The following is a 23320-nucleotide window of genomic DNA, read 5'->3' on the forward strand; positions in this document are numbered from 1 at the left end:
CTGATTTCTTTCCAGGAACTGGCCTCCTCTGGGGAAAAAAAAATGTTAGTTTTGCATTTCCACAGGGACTAAGGGACAGTGGCGGGGACTCGTGTGACACGAGCGTCTGCGAAAGCGATGCATATCTTTAGCGCCACACTCGAAGAGGAGGAAGAACATGGAGAGCGGAGCTTCCTCAGCGTTCATGTTCTGCACTAACATATTTTCCGCACTATAAGGCGCATTGGATTATAAGGCGCACCTTCAATGAGAGCCCTTTTTTATAACTGTTTTCATATAAAAAGGCGCATGGAATAGAAACTACAGTAGTGGCTTGGGTTGCGTTATGCATCCATTAGATGAAGCTGCGCTAAAGGGAATGTCAACAAAACAGTACGTCAGACTTCATTAACAGAATACAAACCAACGTTCTGACAACTCCGTTCACTCCCAAAACAGGTTAGTGCATTGACAATAAGGTACCGTACGTACCGGTATTTGCGCCGCCTTCATTGAAAACAATGTTTTTCCAACTCCATTTGTCACAGTTCAAAACTTTTCATAAAACAAAAGCACCAAGAAGGACCCCTTCTTAATTCATTGATGTTCATGTCGCTAGCTAACGCTGTTGCCTTCATTTGAAATGTGACTGTAGAGACGCTTCTACTTGCTGCTCTCTGTTCAACCCACTGATGGAGTTTGTCCTCCACCTGCGGCCATCGGGGGTCATCTTGTCGCTTCCTCCACTTTCGTACCATTGATTCATTAATGTTGAATTCTCTCGCTGCTGCTCTATTCCCGTGTTCTACTGCGTGACAGATCGCCTTGAGTTTGAACTTTTGCGTCTCTAAGCGTGTCTCTTGAAAAGTGCCATTTTGGGGTCTCTATCCAAACACAAGTGGTGTGGGACTGGAATTCCCCTTTACCGTTTTTACCGCTGCTACTTTGGCGACGCCCCCTGACTACGGTAACCACACTTAACCAATATTGGTCCATTTATAAGGCACATCGGATTATAAGGCGCACAGTCGGTTTTTGGGAAAATTAAAGGCTTTCAGGTGCGCCTTGTAGTGCGGAAAATACGGTACTTGTTTTCTCCAAAATGTTGATGTTCCTATGTGAGCTCTGGAAGCCCCTCTGCTGTAGAGAAGGCCACAGAAAGCTTGGACCTCTTTGTTGGTTGATATTTCGCCTGGACCGAAAACAGCTGATCGGTGACAGCCATAATTTTCAAAAATGGTGCACCGCAAAAAGTATCTGATCACGGCCTTCTACCAATCACTTACGGAGCTGAAAAAGACCATGTCTGACCTCTATTCAGGACCCTCGTCCTGAAAAGCTTCTTGGAATTGCAAGAAGTCTCTGGATTGCGAATGCAGCTTAAAACGTTGGCCTGTGATTGACAGGCGGCTCGTCCGGGTCAAACCCCGCCGCTTGCTCAATTACAACCAAAAACCGCCCCCTGTTGCTGGAAATCCAACAATTTCTGTCGTTGCACGATATTCACCTAAAAATGGAATTTTCTGCCTCCTGCGAGCCATGAATGTCCCCTTTCACTGCAGACTTATGACACAAACGTCCGGAGGAGTCTATTTTTGTGTTATAATGTAATCTGACATTTAAAGAAAAGATTAAAAACAAGGGGAGAAGTGTGTGTGTGTTGTCTGTGTGACTGAACGTAACAGTTCACCTGCTGACATTCCATCAGTTCTCTTTCACGGATCAAATGCGATGTCAGTGAACGCCTCGCGCGATAAAAGACAATCAATGCAGATTAGGTCGGCCGTCGTCCCGACGACCTCGCCGGGTCGCCGCCGCGCTTTTGTTTAGGTTTATCTGCGGCGGCTGAGAGCCGTCCGGACTCACCCTGAAGGTGTCGGGGGGTGCGAGGTGCAGCTTCTGACGGATCTCCTCCGGCGCCCCGGCGCTCAGCCGGTAGAAGATGTGATAGTTCCTCTCCTCTGGACTCTGACGGCAGATTCTCGACTTTTCCAGCAGGTAATGAGACACGAAGCCCCCGACCACCGCATTCTTAACACACACACACACACACGCGCGCGCAAAAGCACACAGGGGAGTTATTATAAGAGATTTCACAATGACCTCGGACGACAAATGAGGCATTTGGGCCGCAGAGCTATTTGTCTCTGCGATAAGGCTCAGACAAGGGTAGGAACTGTGATCTAACCACATTTCTCGGCAGGGCTCCCCATCTGTCTGAGCTCATAAGCATAATTCTAAAGAAAAGCGATTCACGAACATCATAAATTCACTCTGATTTAAGTCTCTTGCACTCTTGCAGTGTGTTACTAAATGAATGCCTTGGTATATTGTAAAACATGTAATACGACGTAGCTTATACTTATACAAATATGACCGAGACCCTATAACATATCATAAAAATGATTTACTCCTAGTGGCTGTGTGACGGACGCCTGTTGGTCTGACTCACCGGCAAATTATTTGAAAAAGCAAACTCTGAAACGAAGACAAACAGCCGGGGACTTAATGCTAATAGTGTGTGTCTCTCACACTCTCTCACACACACACACACACACACACCACTCGGAGAACATTCTAACTCATTTCACTTTCTCGACAAGTCCGGATCAGATGTCATGTTTGGTCCGAAACAAAAAAAAACCCAAGATAATTAATGCCTCTGTTGAAGTAGGAGCTGGAGTTGTCCATTGTTGTCCTGTCCACAAATCAGAGCCCCGACTAATATGAGCAATTACAGGCCTATTAGCGTTTTACTGGTCAGTTTTTTTGGCAGACTAATGTGTTGCTGATCTGCGTGACTTTACAAGTGAGCGCACTCAAAAGAAAAATACAGTGCTCTTTGATGCCAAGGTATTAATTGCTCCTTCTTGAAGAACATCAAGCTGAGAGCCATCACGAAATACTTTTAGGCTAAATAGACGCTCCGGATACTGCTCGCCTCCGAAAGATAAAAGCGGGAGTTTGTCCTCTCGTGACCTTAGATGGATGAAGTTCACGGCAACAAGTGGTGGAAAAGGAAGTCCCTTCTGGGTCTCCTGATGTTTTTGCAATCAACAGAATGCAAAGGTGCATGAAAGCGCCATAAAAAAAGGTTATGAATATAGGAGAAACGCCTCGTTCACATGCTGAACACACCTTCTCGTTGAAGTGAATCTCCACAAACTTCCCAAAGCGACTGCTGTTGTTGTTCCGGACCGTCTTGGCGTTTCCAAAAGCTTCCAGTAACGGATTCGCTGGGGAGAACACACACATACACACACAATGAGTCGGAAATAAGAAAATAAAAAAAACTGGAGATGACGTGCGTGTGTGTCTGTCTGTCTGTCTAACCTTCCACAATCCTCTCGTCGATGTCCTGGCCTGTCCCGTACGACATGGTCAGGTACCTGTCGTGACAGCAGGGGTCATGTGACGGAGCAAAAACATTTTTGCTGATAGATCTTTTATAACTTTTTTTTTTTTACAACCTTGTCAAAGTGATTTATCAAACAATGGAAACGACAGATGTTTAGGACAAATTTGTTGCCTTTTACATTAGAAGAAAACAAAACAAAAAAAATGAATGGGATGTTCATAAAACTGTAAATAAAAATAAATATCTAATAGTAAAAAAATACATTTGTGTTGTAATGAGTCTCAGTTTGACAGATTGATATTATTGAGGAGATGTTTCAAACTCCTCATCCCGCTGGAAGCCTGATGTAAATCAATTCTCTCATTGTGGTGGGGGAAAAAAAAAAAGGATATTCTCATCTCTTGGCTGTTGCCATGGCGACGCGACGGCGGCTTCACCTGAGCACAAACTTGGTGTTCTCGGTCTTCCCGGCGCCGGATTCCCCTGACACGATGATGGATTGACTCATCTTCAGCACCTTCATGTCTCTGTAGGCCTTGTCAGCTGTAGAGGAGAGGGACAGCGTGAGACACACACACACACACACACACACACACACACACACACCAATAGTGACCCCGGATGGAGACGTCGCACACTGTCAAGTGGGAAAACATCCTGTCGAGTGTTTTTAAAGAAGGCAGGAGGGGGAGAGGAAAGAAAAGTGAGAAGGCAATCGGGGATGAGTCGAGAGGGAAGAGGAGCTCGGCGAGGTCAAACAAGTTATAAATAAAATAACAATGTTTGACCGAAAACTGATAAGAATCAGAAGCGGAGACGGAGCGGCCATGACTCACATACAAACAAATAAAAATAAAAAATAAAAAAAAAAAAGCACAGAAAACAAATAGGGGTTCCTGTTGTGTGAGGCTGTCCCCTAGTGGACATCCAACACATGTACGTGTTGCGGCAGGACAGGGGAGGACGGGACGGTTTGAATTTTCAGTCTGATGTGGTATGAAAAGGACGAGGCACGCCCCGAAATGTGAAAAAAAAATACATGAAGAAAAATGGGTCCACTGCAGCGGAAAAAAGAAGAAATCAGCGGAGGGGAAAACGGAGAATCTAAAGGTCAGATCAGGAAGCTGAGTCACTTTTTTGTTTTTTTGTGTTTCTCAGCGGCGACCGTCGTTGACTGATTCTCGTTATAAGATGATGTTATCTTTCCTTCTCCGGCTGAGACGGCGCTCGCTCGGTGAATATCCCTCGTTCGGCGTCGGCGGAGCCTGAGAGACGATCGCGCCCTTGGCCTTCTTGGCGGGAATTACCCCCACCGCTATCAGAAACACGCTTGTCGATATGACAGAAACACGAGGGCTCGCCGATATTGGGATTGTTATTTTTTTTTTCTCGTCATATCACGGCGCCGTGCGGTCCGGGGTGATTTCTGTTGGTTTCACTGTTGCCTTGGTGACGGCTCGCGGCTCTTACGCTTTGGGTCAATCCCGGCGCCTCACCTATGGCGTAGACGTGCGGCGGCAGCGTCCCCAGCGAGCGACCCTGGTACGTCTTGATGGTGTCGGGGGAGTAGAGCTTGGGAATGTCGTAATACGGGTTGACGGCGATCAGGATGTTGGCGACAAACGTCTACGATGAACACAAACGTGTAGAACACATCAGCGCCTGAACACATTTTGCACAAATCTCGCTGCACCTCCTTGACTGACCACTAGGTGGCGGTGTTGCGTAAGGTGAGGTCCCAATCAATAACGCCTTATCTCCAATCAGATGACATATCTAATACTTTCAACCCGCAACCATCTAGATCAGGGATCTTAGACTCGCAGCCAGCGGGTCAATATTTTGTGGCCCCCTGCCTGAAATCAAATCTTTGTGTTAGTGCTGCCTGAACGTTTTTTTCTCACATGCATCTGGGGATTTTATACAAAAAAAAAAAAAAAACAGGCTAGGAAAAAATGAAAAAGAAATTTTGCAATGTATTTTGTGCTTCATAATTTGAAAACAAAATGATTTTTTGATGAGAAAACGTCTATTGGCATTGTTTTCTTTTTTTTCCTTTTCTTATTTCTATAAAAAAAAACACAAAAACGATGGCAAAAAAAGGGCAAAATTAAAAAGATTGATTTAATAACGGGAATAGCCCCCATTAACTTTGTAAACATTACACCTCCTCTTATACATGCTATTAATCCATTTTCTAATAAATTCTAGTGGCAAATTTTCCCACTATAAGAAGATTTACTCTTTTAACTCAACAATACTTTTAGGGTGTCATTTCATCTATGTTTTTTTAATATTCATTTTTAATATCAATTCGTCACGTATTTTTTAGAGGAACAGTTCATGACATATAAAGATTTTTATAATTTACCTGTTTACTTCATTTACACTAAAACAAAGGAAAAATTTGGACTTAGGGTCACTTCTAGATCACGATTTTACTGGTCCGGCTCCATTGACATCAAATTAGACTGTATGTGGCCCCCGGACCAAAATGAGTTTGACACCCCTGATCTAGATGGTTAGCAGTTCCCATGGTGATGAATAACAGCTCCTTTGAAAAGAAAAAGGAAAGGGTTTGCAAAATTAAAAGGGGGCGCAGCATGATATACTGCAGTGGTCTTGCCAGGCGTCCACCATTGTTATTTATGCCATGAATATTAAATGCTAAAGTTTCAACTATTATCATGTAACTTTTAGCAGCCCTTCATTTTGAGCTCTTTTATGCTCTGTCCTCCTTTTCTATCCCAGCCAGTCGAGGCAGAAGGCCGCCTACATTGAGCATTTGCGATGCCTTTACATTAAATAATGTTATTGTTTCTAATGTCGCACCGCAGAAGGTGGACACATCACCTTTTGGATTTACGTTCTTGTCATCAGGCTTTGCGACAAAGTGCAGGGAGTATTTCGGTGTCTTTAAGAGGTTCGGAGCAGAAAGTTAGCTCTGGCAGACTCACGTAGATTTTGTCTTTGCTGTATCGGACGCGGACGTTGTTGAGCAGCGTAGCCTCGTTCAGGTACATCAGAGAACCTGCGGAGGAGGTCAAAGTCAATGAACGATTCGGGAGTGATGTTGTTGTTGATGAAAACATGAGACACATTGGATCCATGAAGAAATAAATACTGTATTGGAAGGAAACATGGGATTTTAATGAGGTCATGTGTTTGGTCTTAGTCGTTTTTAGTTCTTTACTTAAGTTGATAAGTTTCGGAATACGACTGTCATTTGGATGAAAAGTTGTCTTTTTTTTTAATCTAGCTAAAAGAAACCAAACATATTTAGAAACGTGGAATCCGGACTTACAGTTGTCCTCCACGTGTTTGTTGACATCATCCTCAGCGGGAAACACCTGGCTGACAGGAGCCAGGAACGTCTGGAAAACAAAGTTGATCTGAGTAAGAAGGGCCAACCTTGACGGACGACAGCGATCGGCATCAATCAAAACCCCGATTAAATCGTAGTTTTATTCCCTCTACTGATTTCTGGTCCCAGTGGAGCACGTCTCATTTGGTTCTCAGCCAAATTTACTCAGGAGACCGCGATTAACTAATGCTGTGTTTATTATTTGACCTGAAAACGAAATGAGGAGAATCAAATAACTTTGTGGCAAAAACGGCAACATTTGACCTGTAAAGAAATTAAATAGAATTTTTTTTAAAAAATTGGGAAAAAAAAGGTCAAGAAATAATCAATTTTTTAGTCTAAAAATTAAAGGAGGAAAAAGAAGCGAACAGTATGAATATGTTTAAAGAAAAATTAGAAAAACACTGCATACTGAAACAATGATAAAAACATATTCACAAATATGTCACGTAACTTTTAAATTAATTTTATACTCTTCTCCTATCACTTTGATTAACCACATGTCCTCTCATCCCTGTCCAAATTTTATATTATATATATAACCATTCCCTGCAAAAAGCATTTCTTTAATTTCTTTTTATATTTTGTATTCTATTGTATAAATTGTACATCGTCTTTGTTTATTTGTATCTATGCTCTCTATTTGCATATTCTGTGTATTACGATTAGCACACTTCTCTACACTGTCATGCTGGTGCTACATTTTAATTTCTCCGTCTCATTTTGGCACGTTTCAGGCAAACTATTAATTTATTCACTCACTCATTGATTTTTAATTCCACACTTGGGTTCTTCTATATGCTGACGGACGTGTGGCCATCTGGTCACATGTTTCTCAGCAGGAGACGGTATGACATCATAGCTGCAGCCAATCAGGTCACAGCGGGATGTGAAGCCCAGAGGGTGTGTTTTACAGCTTGTGTGTAAAAACTAGCGAGTCGTTTTACGCCGATGCAATTATGGATCTGTTTCAATTATTGGCGCTTGGGGCGTTTATTGACCGGTCTGATTGTCCACGGTCACGGCCACGTTGAGTCTTTGTCATCAGCGTTACGGCCTCGGGGTCGTCACCCGGCGCCAGGCCAGGGTCACGTGACCCCAGGTTTGTGGGCCGATCCGTGCGGCAACACTACGCACAGTCAGTCATTCTGCCGGGGAGGCCGGATCACATTCTCAGTCGGGTGCATTCCGCACCGCTCACACACACACACACACACACACACACACACACACACACACACACACACACACACACACACACACACACACACACACACACACACACACACGCGCGCGCACACGCGGCTACACAGAAACACACTGGTACAAACTGCCACAGCAGGACAGAATGGACATTGTTGTCCCGGAAAGTCTCTCAGGACCTGATGATGGAAGCAGCCGTGTTGAGTCCGACTTCCCTTTGAGGCCGGCTTCCTTTTTCACGGATGATGGAGGACTCGGGTTGGGACTCGCTAAGCTAGTTAGCGGCCGGTTTTGGACTCACCTTGCCCTTCTGCCGGAGAGGCTCGATGGTCAGGCTGTCGGCCCCGATGTCCACGATGGTTCCCAGCTGGAACCCGTCCGTGGGGTGGGGCGCCCACACCGGCTTCCCGTCCTCCATCACGCCGCTCGCTGGCACACACCTGCAACACAGCCATGGCGTCAGACGATGTCTACCGGTCTGGTTGCCATGACGATACTGCGAGTGTGTCTCTGCGTGCGTGAGCCTGTGTATCTGAGATCATTTGTTTGCGAACTGAGGGTGGCAGCAGGGAAACTTCCTGCAATGTGTGTGTAGGCATTTGTTTGAGCTAAGACACTCGTGCGCAGAAAATAGCATAATTGTTGAGCCTTTAGTGTCACATGGCGGATAGAGACGCAAACACACACACGAACAACAATTTGGCGATGTGCAGAGAACAGACACTTGAAACAGTTGAATTTCATCACAACAAAACTGTTTTCTACTCTTCCATTTGAATTCCACACATGCACGCACAGCTTTTGAGCTGCTCCGCCTCAGGTGACGGAAAACGTCCCCTCTTTTTACGCGCGCTAACTCCGGAGCTCAATGTTTTGATGAATGCGCCCGCATCCTTTCAAGGCGTCAAGCAAAGGGTTTGGTTTGTGGCTTCTTTGTAAAAACTTGTCAAGACTGGAGGGTAGGGAGTGGGGGAGGGACGGCCCCCGCCGGAGGGGACGGGCTGTTCATCTGTTAACCTTCAGCCTCTGATCGGCAGGAAGACGCTCCTCCGGCAGCCTAGTTCTGATGATTTCAGCGAAACCCGCGACAGTAAAGGCGCTTCAACATTAACCCGCTCCCGCCGCCGCGAACAATAAAGGTTGTTCATTAAACACGGCAGCGACGTCCACGGCCGGCGAGGGGCCCGATGTCGAGCCGGCGGTTCCCAAGCACAGGATTCTCTCACCGCACGTTTCATTTCAACACACGCTTCACAAGCGTACCTGATTTAATTCGATGTCGTGAAAAAACCTGACCCGCCCTGCCTGAGAGCTTTGGTGCGTCCTCTTATTTGTCGCAGTTCCAGTTTAAAACTCGTTTTGACTTAACTATGTAAAATGTTGATTTACATTCACTCTTTCGTTATCCCGACCGTACTGCACTTGCATTTGTACTGCGCCTCAGCCAACGCCGCTGGGTGGGGTCTGGAGGGGGCGGAGCCTATCTCAGCTGTCATTGGGAAAAAGGCGAGGTTAACCCTGGACCGATCACCGGGTCACATCTCGGGACATGTGAACATTCACAGATCAGATACTGACATACAACCCTTCACTCACTCATACACACATTATATAAACATGAAAACGTTCACCTTCTCTTTCAGACTCATACAGGCACGATCGCGATCAACCGGTCGATCCCAAAGGTAGCGTGGGTTGATCGCGCGCTATTAAAAAAATAAACGTCATCCTATCATCCGTCTTCACGATGAGATTTGTCACTTACAGGGCAGCCGATCTGACCTTTTCTGACGGATGGGTCACCGTGCATGCGCTTATAACGGCGCTAACTCTAACAAGCTAGCACATTACCTAGTTATCCTCCATTTTATTTATTTTCAATTTAAGGGTATTAAACTGAGTGGGGGAGACAGACCAAGTAAGAACATACCACTTCCATAGGGAGTGGGAGGAGGACTGTTTTTATGTCATTTTCGAAGTGCGTTTGCCTCATCTGACAGTCTACCATCACTGTACTGAAGGAGGGAAACGTGGAGCGACATTTTCAAACCGTTCATAAAAACTACGACGCCGACTTCCCTCCGAAAAGCGAGCTGAGGAGGAAAAGTGTGAAGGAACCAAAATCACAGGTGTCCACTTTTTTATGTGAGTCGGCCTATTCCCACGCGAAGATCATGAAGTCCAAATACCGTACTGCCATGACCGATGATCATTTGGAAGCGTGCTTGAGGCTGGCTAGCAGTAGCTACATCCCTGGCTTATTTAATTCGGTGCAAGTCATCAGAGTAAGGTCATGAACACAACAGTTGTATTGTGCAATATGGGTTCAGATATGCAAGGCACACCAACATATATTGTACATAGAAATAATTCAATACAGTTGTAACGAACCAAAATGCTCACAATATGTCTAATAGCTTGGCTTTACTTTCTGAATTTCAAGTAAAACTAGGCGAGTTTCAGGTTTTATTTGTTTGAGCTATTGAGGGTGAGGCATCTGATTCGCTTTTGTTCAAACTTAGCTGTCCGAAGAACTCCCCCCCACCCACAAACACACACGATGTCGGACTTTAACTGTTTAAAGTAGGCAAACTGACAAAAAAGGAGGGAGGAAACAAAGTGAAATGATCACAATGACAGGCACCGATCCAGAGGAGTTTGCAAACATGGAAACACCAAAGATCTACAAATGCATTGCAAGCGATGACTCCATATTCACGGCGGGCCGGCCGTCCGTGGACGGGAGAGCAGGGTGTCTTTTGTTTGATGAACAAGAATCTGTGAAACTCCAGAAACAAGCAGATTAACTGGGTCAAAGTACAAGTGGAGTAAAACCACTGAATGAGCCCGGCCGGCCAGGTCCAGGGCGCCGTGACTCTGCAACTTTCAAGGGGATCGCATCGTCACGGGACTCCGGTGACATCATAATCCGCCGCGGCCCGTGTGTCTCGCTGGTGTTTTAAAAGCCGCAGATGGGCTACTCCCTCTGTTGCCATGGCTACCGGGTTCATAGTGATGTCGCAGCTGATGGAGGCAGCCACTGAAAGTAATCCGGTCTGTAAAAATAGTACGTTCCACAACAGGCTATTTTTACTCCAAAAGGCCGGGTTTTCAGACGCCGCGTGCTGGCAGGAAACGCGACCAGCCTCCGAGATGAGGACCCCGACCACCGGAGGGACCGGATATTTTCTCGGCCCTTCATCGGACTCATCCGTTCCTCTGTCTCGCGGGACGACCGGAGAATGATGGCCGCTTCTCCGTCCCGCTGAAAAGCACGGCTACAGACGGGACCTTAAAATGTACTATTTCAGTTCATCTTGAAAGAATCTAAATAGTTCGATGTCATTCCCACGTGACTGTTTCTGCAACGTCTAAGAATTGTGTGACGTCAAAAGGAAGGAGGGATCCGTGACCGGTCGAGGCAGAGGGCACCCACATTGAGCTGCTATCAGTTCAAGCTTTCTGCAGTGGTAAAAGGCGCTCACAGAGGTCCAGATCTTCTCTACACGGAAAGAGCCATCAGACAACTTCACTGTGATTTGGCGCCGTTTAAAGAAAACCTGACTTGACTTGTCCTGGTGTTTCCTGTCTTGGAATTGGCCGCAAACGGACGGGGGGGGGGGGATCAGACACCGACACTCTCTGCAGACTCATGAACCGAGATGAGGATGATGATAATGGTGATGATGCCGTAACTGTTAGCTGCTGGGTAAAGGTCAAATTGGCGATGGAGTCTCTTGCGCTAAATAAAAACCAACAGGCAAGGTTTGTCTGGCCTTTTCTCTTAAGGGCTCCGGAAAGTGGAACAACACACAGAAAAAAAAAAAATTCAAAATGTTTTTTATCGGTCTCACGGCTAATACCGTCATAACACTAATTGAAATCTCCCCTTGTTTATCTTTTAAACTCCCCACCGACTCACACTGATCCTTTCGCACACGCCGACTCTGGCCTTACTCACTATTTGGTTGCATTGTTGGCAGTGTTTTCTGATCCTGACATCTCCTGCTGCTCGTTCACAATTTCCCCCAAGCGGGACAAGTATCATGGAAATCTTATCTTACCTTATCTTGTATCTTATCTCTTATGAAGGTATACACGCCTATGCAAACACAGCAGGTCATGTGATCGCGCCGGTGGCGATGGGGGGTCTCGATCGGTCGATCAATACGCCTGACGCGTCTGTTATCAACTCCCTCCCAGCTGGACAACCATCCTTATATTCACAAATCACATCCCACCGATAAGGAATTGGATCGATGACACAATTCATCGCGGTTTTCCTGATTTCTCTTGACTTTCAGGCAGGACTCCAAGAGTCGATTCAGGTGATTTTTGTATGGTTTGTTTGAATAACACACACACACCCCCCCACACACACACCACCCTGCAGCAGATATTTGCTTGACTGTAAAACTAAATAAAAGCTTTACTATCTCGTCTAAGCCTACAATAAAAGATTTTGTGGGATGGAAATGATTTCCTGTAAAATATTCATCCATCCCTCTTACAGGATGTGCGGGACACTTCCTGCTCCTCCACATGGGGGGGGGATAAAGTCTTCGAATTAAACAACTCATAAACGGCAGCCTCGGCGATGTGAAACAGCAAGACCTGCTCAGACGAACCCACGAACTGCAAATCAACTCAAAATTAAATATTTCTGTTAAACTTCAAGGGAGGAAACCAGAGGGGGGCTCACTGATTTGCTCCTTCATTGGTTAAATCAAAGGTTTACTTCCTCCTTCCTCCTTTTCAGGTCAATTTCTTACTGATTTTAAAGGTCAAAGGTTATCTTATTGAGGTTTCCCCCCCCCTTGCTGTTTTTAAAAATGAATTCACAAGGGGATAATATGAGGAAGAAGGTCCTTTGGTGAGGTCCGGACAGCTGATCCCACAGGACGTGACCTGCACACCTTGCTTTGCTTGTTGTTGATTTATGGTGATTCAACATGCAAATGCTGAATCACCATAAACACGGGGTTTCCGCGGAGACTGTAAGAGCCAGAATATTCTCATTCACTGCAGGAAAAGCTGGTTTTTGTTCAGTTTTGTCAGTCCCCTGATTTGTAATTTATCAGAAAACACACAAAGGTGAAAATCCGTCACTGCGTGTGCAGCCCTTCAGAGTCAGCGATGCCGTTGAAAAGCGCAGTAATAGTCTGACAGCTAATTTCCCAGCGACGTCTTCAGCGGCCGAACGGGAGGAAGGCGTTGGTTTCTCCCGGGGACTTTGACCCGCCGGGCCGCCGCCCTTCTCAAAAGAACACGGGTCACAAGACCTACTCCAGGTTAATGGAAGGTGCAAAGTTTAATATTACTACAATGGAAACACGATGCAGATGCAAGAGGCTTTGAAATATGGCTTCATTTGTCCGGCGGAGCAGTGCAGACCTGCGTCCGTTTGTCCCCTCAAAACAGCTCGTTTGGTTTCTTTTCGAGCAAATTCACTTGATTTCCAGCCCAAAAACATGCAAGAGGTTCACCGGAGACCTCAAATTGTCCGGATGTGTGAAAAAGAAAGTAAATGGTTTCACGTTTCAATGTGAATGAAAGAGTGAATTGTTTTACGGCTACATGTGACCCTGTAACCCGCCTCTCTGTTAGTAACAGCTGGGATCGGCACCTCCGACACTATGACTGCCGGATTGGCGGTTAAGATAATGATTGAATGAGTGAGCGGATGAACTAGCTAGAATTTGGTTAGACGCAATTTTTTCCTTCAAATCAAAAATGAAACACTTGACGGCAAAATAAATTAACTGAAAGTTGGGAAGCCACACAGAGAATTTTCTGTCATTTTCCCCTGATAAGTGCCGCTTAGAAATAATATTTGGGCAAACCGTGTGGTCCTCTTTGCCACCATGAGAAAATCAGCGACATATTGAAGTCACAAATGAGAAAAATCAGAAGAACCGAGACCAAAAACACAAACCACTAAAAGGTCAAGTGTCGATGATCTAAGAGGCTATTATTTTCTATTTACTTGGATACTCCGTAAAAGACTTTACAATGACAAACATATTCTTAAACATGAAACTACTCTGGAACGAGTAGGGGCCCGGACGCCGGCCTCGGCCCCGGGTCACAATGAGGTCCAGGGGCACAGGATTCCTCGCCCGAGACATAAAGAGAACCTGGATCCGTGAGCCTCTCTGGCTGCACAATCACACCGGTTATATAACCGTGCAATATGAAGCAGGCCGCGTGTACGCGCCTCGGGCACGTCACACTTTATCACTCTTTATCACCAGGAAACTGGACCTGCTGCTGCAGCTTTGTGTCTCAGGCTGGGACTGTCCATTGATTCTGCTTCCCAGGCCCGGCGTGTGTGTGCGAGTGCGTGTGTGTGTGTGTAGGCCGCAGCCATGCTCATGTAGTGAGATGTGATATATTTGTGTTGCTGTTGTACAATAACACAAACCGGTGTCATGTCTGCACCGCCGAGTCCTCTGTTCGCTCAAACGCACAGCCGGCGCCACGGCCGAAGTGCGTTCGGAAAAGCTGAAACTTTCGAATCAGCTGTTCATTTCCCTCAAATTTGAGTGATGAACGGTGACCTGGACTTCCTTCGATTCCGTAGCAACAAGCCTTCAATTCGGCCACGTTGTTCTCCCGGAAACGCCACCAATATTCCCACATGACAACTTTTGTTTAATAGTTTGCCTGACTATCTGGACTGCGCTCTTTGGACAGAGCGCAGCCCCCGCCGGCAACGACAGCGCCCCAGAGTTCAGTAAAAACTTTGCTGATGCACGCTACGTCGTCCAAAACGGTTGATTTTCATGATGCCGAACTGAGAAAAATCACCTCTTCCACGGTGCGAAACTATCCCACATACTTTACGTTCGAGGTACTCGCCCACACGGTCAATAAAACCTTAAATGCACAGGTGTTTAAAGGGAGTTCGTAGCCGGAACAAAGCTACACGAATCCACGCACCATCGGTGTTGTCAGGAATATACCTTCCCTCACGGCGCAGAGCAAGGACGGTCCGGACCTGACGGAAGGTGTGGGGAAAAAGAATAGGGCCGCAGGAGTTTTTCGCAATTTGATAGGTTTTCCATCGGGGGAGCGAGAGCTGGCGGTGTCCCGGGATGCTGGCTGCTAGCACCGGGGAGACGCCGCCGTGTGTTGTAGCCCGTCGGCTAGCTAATATCTGGGAGAAATTCTCCCGGTGGAAGCGAAGGCTGCCGGCGCTGCTTACCGTGTTCGTGTTGACACTCGGGCGGCGTCTCCCTCGGAGGGTTTCGGGAGGAAAAAGAATCCCGAAAGCGCGACAAGACGTCGTATCCGCCGCGCCGGGTCTCCGGGTGTTCGGCGTCTGCTCCGGCAGCCTGGGCCACACTCTCGCCGCCCTGCAGCCTCCGACTCCCGCAACAATCCTGGGAAATTGCCCCGTGACGTCACAAGCCCGGTTCATCCCTGCCGTTTCGCCTCCCGTCCGCTAGGGGGCGCTGCCGATTGCATGGATGCTCGAAGAAGACTGCAATTAATTCATCATGAAGCCAAACCATGTGGATGAAGCCAGTTAAACGTGAGACATTTCAATTCAAAATAACAACATGGTTTATTTAAAGCATCCGTTTGAGTATGTAAAAGCCAAAAAATATTCGTTTTCATTGTTTACATAAAAAGATCTGGATCGTGGGTGTTTACAATATGATCTAAACAAAGTCAGCCTCTACAACGATAAGTCATTGAAGGATGTTTTCCATCCCTACTGGAGGAATAACCCTCATTTCAGATGTTTTTATATAGTCAACTTAATGTCATGCTCCTGAAACAAAAAATGCATGTTCTAAATAGAAGGTTGAATTAACTTTAGTCCCAGTGGATGAAATCGAAATATGTTCCTCATTTGGTTTTTAATTAAAAGGGTCGTGGCGCAGCAAGAAGCAAGCAAGAAAGCCTGTTTTCGATGCTGGGCTTCTCAGTGTGCATGTGGTCCTATTGTCTGCGTGGGTTTTCCTGCAGCTTTTTCTGCTTCCTCCCACGGTCCAAAATCATGCAGAAGATTCACCGGAGGCCCTAATCTGCTGAAACGTGTGAATAGCTGAATGTCTCCCACATGTGGACAAGGGTCTGAATGGTTGTATGTCTTTTTATGTGGCCATGTTTTTGATGTGAACTCCGCTTCCCATCGAATGAGAGCTGGGATACAATCCAACCCCCCGACCTTGAGTGCAGGATAAGCAGTCTAGACAATGAATGAATGAATGAATGAATGAATGAAACAGTCACTTAATCACTGCCATGTGTGTGTGTGTGTGTGCGTGTGTGTGTGTGTGATGGAGGTCATGAACCCCAGCAGTCACTCTTTATCTGATGGATGCATTGGACTCAGTTCATAAGTGCAACAACAAAACACAATTCAAGGGTCATGAATGATTCAGTGTCCTGGAACTAAACACCGGCTCAGTCACTAAACACCTGGCTCACACACACACACATGCACATGCATGCACACACACATACAATGAACTTAAAAACCTTAATTAGCACGTGGTTACATCAATGAAACATCATTCATCAGCAGATGTTCAGTATGTTCAGTGAAATTGTGGCTCAGAAGTGACACATACTCCAATTTTTGTGATCACAAAGTGCGGGATTTAGTCCAGCAGAGGGAGCTCGGACGCGGCCCCGTCGGACCTTTTGAGACAAATGCTGCAGGAATCATTTGCAGTTCCTAGAAACTTTACAGGAATCAGACTGTTTCTTCTTCGTGCAGTCGGACGACATGGGCATCGGTTCCCTGAAACCGTTTTCGCTCCTGCTCCGAGGCAAGAGGAAACTTCTTTAAAAACTACTGCGGTCAATGATCGCATGTTTTCTTGCGACAAAATGCACAGAACCAGCAAGAAATAGACAGATGAAGACTTGCAAGCTCTTCTGCCTGGGGTCAGAGGGTTTCCCAGTGTCAACATTTTTGCCAAAATAAGTCCAGCGTGAGCTATCGGTGTTTCTTCACACCATGAAACAGCACAGGGAGAAAATAAAATCATTTCAACCCGTCTGAGAGTCCGTGGTTATTATTCTCGCCGCGCAGGACATGAACTCTGGCAGCTTCGGAACCTGAGCTGCGACACAGGACTTTAAAAATGATAAAAATGTCAAAATATGAGCTCCGCTAAGGATGAGTGCCGAGCTGTGATTGGACGGATCGATGTCATGGTGATGTCATCACTGCCGGGGTTGATGATGGAAGGCTGGAGGTTGTGTGTGTGTGTGTGTGTCACACTGGAATTTTTTTGGCACATAACGTCCTTATTGTAATGCCACAGTCGAGTAGCATCACAGAATTCACAATGGGTTTTTGTTACAGTACATTCAGAGTCGCCTTGTTTTTCTTTTAAAAATGCTAAAATAAACGTGCAGATGTTGCAAAGCCTCTACCGTGTTTTTCAGGACTTTGGTCGGAAACCAGAGAACTTTGAGGAGACTCCACACAGACAAGACGCCCTAAATCACAAATCGCATTGTAATGACGGGCGTTATAAAAACTCTAATTCTTTTGGCGTTTATTGCTTTAAAATTGTTTTTTGTTTTTTTTTTATTCAACAATTTTGCATTTTGGATAAAAAAAAGTAGCATTCTTGCATCTTATTGTTGTCGTCGTTTTGAAGATGAACAATACCTTCATCCGGAGTGACAGGAAGTGACATCATTGCACTGTCTTTTGTGCAACACCATTGTATGTAAATGAGGAGTAAAGTGTGTGTGTGTGTGTGTGTGTGTGTGGTTAAAGGTCACCCCCGGCAGGAGAGCACATCTTTGACGGTCTTCCTCTCCACGTAGCGACACAGCTCCTCGGCGATGCCGCTGGCCCGCAGGGCCTGGATCTTCTTCCCCTTGTGCTCGTCCAGGATGGCTCTCCTCAGGTGCTCCTCCTCCCGTTGCTTGTTCAGGTCGATCAGGTGCTTTTTGTGCTCGGCGGCGGCGCAGCGATCGATGTCGGCGATCTGGCGCCGCAGGGCCTCCGAGTAGCGGAGCGCCTCCTGCCGCTGCTTCTCCTTCATCCGGTTGAATTTCTCCAGCTCCTCCCGCTGCACCTTAAGCACTCGGTCCAGACGGGCTTTGTCGCGCTCCGCCTCCTCGCCCACGATCAGCTCCTTGCAGCGGATCTGCTCGCGCCGCGCCACCTTGAGCATCTCCACCTCCTCCTTCTTCTTCTTGGCCAGCTCCTTCTCCTTGATCCTCAGCTCTCGCTCCTTGAGGAACCGGTCCTTGCGGGCTCGGATCTCGTCCTGCTCGGCCTTGCGGTCCAGAACTTTCTCCTGGCGCGTCATCAACATGGAGATCCCCATTTCTTTCTCCTTCTGGATCCTCCTCTGCTCCTCCTTGCGCTCGACCTCCCGCTGGAGTTTCATCTTCAGGAATTCCTCCTCTCTGAGCTCGGCCAGCTCCTCCTCCTTCTTCAACTTCTCCTGGCGCTTCAGGTTCTCCTCGTTGATGCGCAGCACCTCGCGGTGCAGCCGCCGCTGCTCCTCCCTCTTCTGCTCCTGGACCCGCCGGTCCTCCAGCTTCATCTTCTCGTGCATCTGCCGATACGCGCACTTCTCCTGCTCCACCACGTCCTGCTGGACCTGCTTCTCCAGCTGGCGCTCCTGGATCTGCTGCACGATGATCTCCATCTCGTTCAAGCGCTGCTTCTTGCGCTGATCCCAAAGGTCCCCCATCTTCTCCACCAGCTGCTGCCTCTGCACCTCCATCATGGCGTCCAGGCGCCTTTCCTCCTTCGCCCGCTGCGCCTCGATGCGTCCCTTCTCCCGGATCTGGGCCCGTCGCGCTTCCCAGCACTGAGCCTCCAATATCCGGCTGTTGAGCTTCTTGACCTCGTCCTCGTCCTCCAGCTTGCCCCCGTGTTTCAGCACGAACTGCTCCCGCTTGCGGGCGTCGGTGTCCGGCACCGGCTGCTTCTTCTCCCGCTGCAGATCCGCCTCGTTCAGCTTCTGCTTCATCCAGCGAGCGCTCCGGAGTTTTTCTTGCGCTCGCTCGGCCCCGTCGGGCGCCTCGGCCTCGCCGCACCGCCGCATCATCACGTCGAACGCGGCGGGCGACAGCACGGTGGTGTGCACCAGCGTCTCCTTGCGCGGGACGGCCACCCTGCGGATCAGATCCCTGGTGATGATCTGGATGGTCTCGCGCTTTTTGGCGTTCGGGGGCTGTTCGGCGTAATCGGCCGGGGTCTGCGACGCCGTCCCGACGCCCCACGTGTCCACCTGAGAGGTCGGGGCCTTCATGCGGTAGCGGCGGTGGCTCCGCGAGGGCGAGCTGCTGAACGCCCGGCATTTGTTGCCCGATATAACATCCATGTTAAAGGTGAATCTTCAGAGTAGACGTTTCCCGCAGCTTCTCATCCCAGGTGAGTCGACGACGGCGTCGCTGAGATTGTTTGCATCCTCGGTTTGGCGTCGGGTCGGCGTTTCGGTTCCCTTTATACAGCATCAGAACCGTGATGTCGCCCGACGGCGGGGTTTACTGTGAAAGACATGAAAGGACTTCACAGCTTCCTGTCGCTAACGGCTGTGACCGATTTTCCATCTCCGCCGTTTCCATGGAAACGACCCCCACCCCAAAGAAAAAGTCACCCGGCCCGCATTACTTTCCCTCTGTTGTGGTGGAAACACCCGTGGGCGGCGGCCGTTCCGGTGTTTGAAGGGTAAACGGAAAAACAAAAGTGACCGAAGAAACTTGAAGAACTCAGTGATAACTGACATTTGATCCCCGTCATAAAATATTCATTATCTTTATCGTCCCGGCCGGCGTCGGCTGAGAGGCGGCGTTCACCCCAGAGCCTCATATAGAGACAAACTCTACAAATTCAGCCTCTTATCACACACGTTATGCTGGATTTACACCAAAAGATTTACACGGTCGCAGACTGAAAACTGAAGGACTGGAGGAAATTTTAGAAGTTTTGCCGGAATTACGACGCGCTCTTCTCATCTCAAAATTCAAAGTTTTTATTATCACAGTGTAGAAACATGTGTTACTGTGCAGTTAAATTCCTACGTTGCTTTCCGCAGTGCATTTGGATATGAATTGAGAAATAATGATAGCAAATATTTTACAAATATGATAAATATGAACACTGTGGCAGTGCAATGAGACGTTCACGCAGTGCAGAAAAAGAGTGTAGAGGAGGCGGCTGTATTTGAAAAAAAGCCGGCATGCAACTGCATAGCGAGCAAACACGTCCGCCAAGGAGGAACCCGTGTTGTTGGTCCATCTTGATGAAGTACAAGTTGTTAATCTGAGACGTTTTAGATCAGTCTCTACCTCTTCCTTACGACAATCTCAAACCTACTTGATATCATCGAGTCTTTCAATCTTTACGTTGACGTAACACGATTGACAACTTATAGACGAGCTCTGAAAAAATCGGAAACAGGACTCCGGGTCCACAAATATTGTCATTGTAATTGCTATTTTCACGATATATTTATATTGTCGCTTAGTTCTGGTTGCCTATTTTTTTTACCCTTTTAAAGTCCATTAAGTCCAAATTTTTCCTTTGTTTTAGTGTAAAGGAGGTAAACGGGTAAATTATAAAAATCTTTATGTGTCATGAACCGTTCCTCTAAAAAATACGACGGATTAATTTTAAAAATGAATATTAAAAAAGAAATGATGAAATGACACCCTAAAAATATTGTTGTGTTAAAAGAGAAAATCTTGTCATAGTGGGAGAATTTGCCACTAGAATTTATTAGAACATTGATTGCTAGCATGTATAAGAGGAGGTGTCATGTTTACAAGGTTATTCTGGTTACTAAATCCATCTTTTCAATTTCCCCTTTTTTTTGCTATTGTTTTTGTGTTTTTTATAGAAATAAGAAAAGAAAAGATGGTTTTAACAATGCCACTAGACATTTTTTCGTCAAAAAATTATTTTGTCTCAGAATTTTGATGCAAAAAATACATTGCAAAGTTTCTTTTTCATTTTTTCCTTGTATGTTTTTTCTTTTTAACCCAGTAACACAAAGATTTGATTTCAGGCAGGGGGCCACATAATATTATTCCAATCTTATCTTATCTTATCTTATCTTATCTTATCTGAATTTATAATTATAATTTATAATTTTTATGCGCGGGCAAACTAGGTATCATGTAAATTGAACAAAATGAAAATTGTGGTTTGAATATTTGAATTTTTTGGCATTTTATTTCAACTTTAAAATCACTAATCATCATATAAATGTACTGACATTATTTTGAATGTAAACCTCCATTCAAAATCAAACAAAAGGAAAAAATAAGAAGTTTCTAAATTCAATATTGATTGAAAATACTTATTATAATAAACAAAGAAAATTGTTTGGCGGGGCGGATAAAAAAGCAAAACGCCCAGGTCTGATTTTGTGTTTCCCCCTTTATGATATCACAGCCTCTGCTTTTACACACACATGAAATACACACACACACACACGTTCCATATGTAACTTTGTAACCACGGTAACTGTGCTCATGTTTACGTGACAAGACATGGGAGAACAGACGGACACCGAACCGACGTCTTCAGAAAGCAACAAACACAACAACAAAAATCAACAAGATAGCCAAACAGTTTGTGTGTTGCTCAGCATTTGAGTTTTTTATTTTTCAACCTTCCAAGATTTATTTGGATAATGGTTTCCAACCTCCAGTGTAACGGTAGGAGTATAATTGTAACTAAATGTAATGTTAAATGAATGTAATCACTCCTTACTGTTAAATAACTGAATGTATCAAATCCAAAATGTGACATATGCTTTCACAGAATTGTGTCTGACCTTCCGTGTTGTGAAGAAAGTACCTGGAATGGGACTTGGACCTGATTTAACTGACGGATCGAAATGGAGAAAAGGATTATGTTTCAAACAAAAAAGTGCAGGATCTAAGATTGAACCCTGGGGAACGCCACTTTTTTAAACCGCCATTCGTCCAGGGTTTTACTCTGATAGATCTCAGTTGGCTTTTATTAACCCGCTATTACTTCTGGCAGTGAAAAATCAATGACCAGCAGTTGACGCTAGAATACAAAGCTTGTGTCTGTACTCTGACAGAAGATGATACAGCGAGTTTTGCATCAGGATTTGTCTGGTTTTATTCAAGCGAAGGATGTGCGACCTCTGATTGACCTTGGCGTCAGCGGCGTCCTGCTGTCGGGAACTGTGCAGGGAGCGTTTCGAAGGCATCGGCAAAACGGATGGATGATTTAAACTTTGATTCTGTGACTGCTCGGCCAACAAATCGGATTATCTCGGGAGGTCAAGATTTGATTCCTGGAACGGCCTTCGCTGTCATTTTCTCGGTAACCATGGTGATGAGTCTGACTAACTCTGAATGGATGTCTTGATGGAGTGCCGTTGACAGAACCGGTCCGACTAAACGGAGTCAAAATGGAAAATGAATGAACGAATGAATGAAAGAGTAATAAGAAAACTATGTTGTGATACCTTGACTTACAAGTTTACTTGATTCCGTGACTGAGCTTGTAACTCAAATCTGCTCTTATATCAAAGTAAATTTACCCACTGAAATGAACTGAAACGAAATGGATCCGTTCCCTAAATTTTGTTACATGTTTTGCACTACATAAGTAACAAACACTGCTATATATATATATATAAAAAGCGAATGTAAAGAAATAAACTGGTTTTATGAAGTGTATTTACCTTGAAGATTGGACAAAGATGCAGGTGCTTGGAGTATTTCATTTGGTGCTTTCGCTTAACTTATTCGCGATACACTCAAAGCTACAACGTGTTGCTAAATGTAACATGCATACTTTGCTACACATTATGGCTAAACTTCATTTAGCAACGCAGTGAATGCCGTTCGTCTTTTTAAAGTGCTCAAACCGTCCCCGACTTGCTTTGAATGACTCTTCCGATGCCCACAGTCCTGGTTTTCTGATGTTCACAGGTGACAGAAGAGGAAAAACCCCCTTCCAAAGTGAACTTTCATTCGCATCATGGATGCAATCTTCTTCTGTGAAGCTATACAGCGCTATCGGTCCGCTGAACCGCGTTGTCATCACAGCGTTCTGTGAGGTCAGTGCGGCAACACCGACCAACCGCAGGGTTTAAGTGAAACGGATGGAATTCAGGTTTGCCCGGAGGCCGAATCACAGACTCGCCCGGACGCCGATTGGGCGGCACCCGAACCGGGAGTTCCCTTAAATACACGAAAACCCGACGACGTTGAATCCGCGCTAGGGTCTCCCGGCGGTCAGGAGGCCGTGCTTCCATCCCAGAACCGCTGAGCTTACATAGAGGAGCAAGCTTTGACATCGTGACTCATTTGTTTACAGTATGCGAGGCAGCTCCTCCAGATTTGACATCACAGATGGTCCTCGCCGATGCACCTCCTCAAATATACGCGCTAACGCGGGCGTACCTCGCTTCTGTGATGCTGCTCGACCGCCT

The 23320-nt window shown here is 46.1% G+C and overlaps 1 protein-coding gene across 8 annotated transcripts in view; it reads right to left on the minus strand.

The window, feature by feature from the left end:
* LOC147213371 (unconventional myosin-VI-like) overlaps positions 1 to 15270 on the minus strand; it is a 47613-nt gene extending 32343 nt beyond the window's left edge. For 7 of the 8 annotated variants that reach the window (XM_086143005.1, XM_086143004.1, XM_086143003.1 and 4 more), the window contains exons 1-9: positions 15112 to 15270; positions 8206 to 8344; positions 6642 to 6711; positions 6295 to 6368; positions 4834 to 4963; positions 3775 to 3880; positions 3313 to 3368; positions 3118 to 3215; positions 1846 to 2010 (exon numbers count right to left, since the gene is read on the minus strand). In XM_086143005.1, the coding sequence (XP_085999131.1) occupies positions 1846 to 2010; positions 3118 to 3215; positions 3313 to 3368; positions 3775 to 3880; positions 4834 to 4963; positions 6295 to 6368; positions 6642 to 6711; positions 8206 to 8322 (816 nt within the window). In that variant the 5' untranslated portion in view covers positions 8323 to 8344; positions 15112 to 15270. The remainder of the gene's footprint in view (positions 1 to 1845; positions 2011 to 3117; positions 3216 to 3312; positions 3369 to 3774; positions 3881 to 4833; positions 4964 to 6294; positions 6369 to 6641; positions 6712 to 8205; positions 8345 to 15111) is intronic. The other variant, XM_086143006.1, reaches the window with a different exon arrangement.
* Positions 15271 to 23320: the final 8050 nt, after the last annotated feature.

The sequence above is a fragment of the Fistularia commersonii genome, chromosome 36, assembly GCF_037954325.1.
Source record: "Fistularia commersonii isolate RoL2024-O1a breed Wild chromosome 36, RoL_Fcom_v1.0, whole genome shotgun sequence".
Classification (NCBI taxonomy): domain Eukaryota; kingdom Metazoa; phylum Chordata; class Actinopteri; order Syngnathiformes; family Fistulariidae; genus Fistularia; species Fistularia commersonii.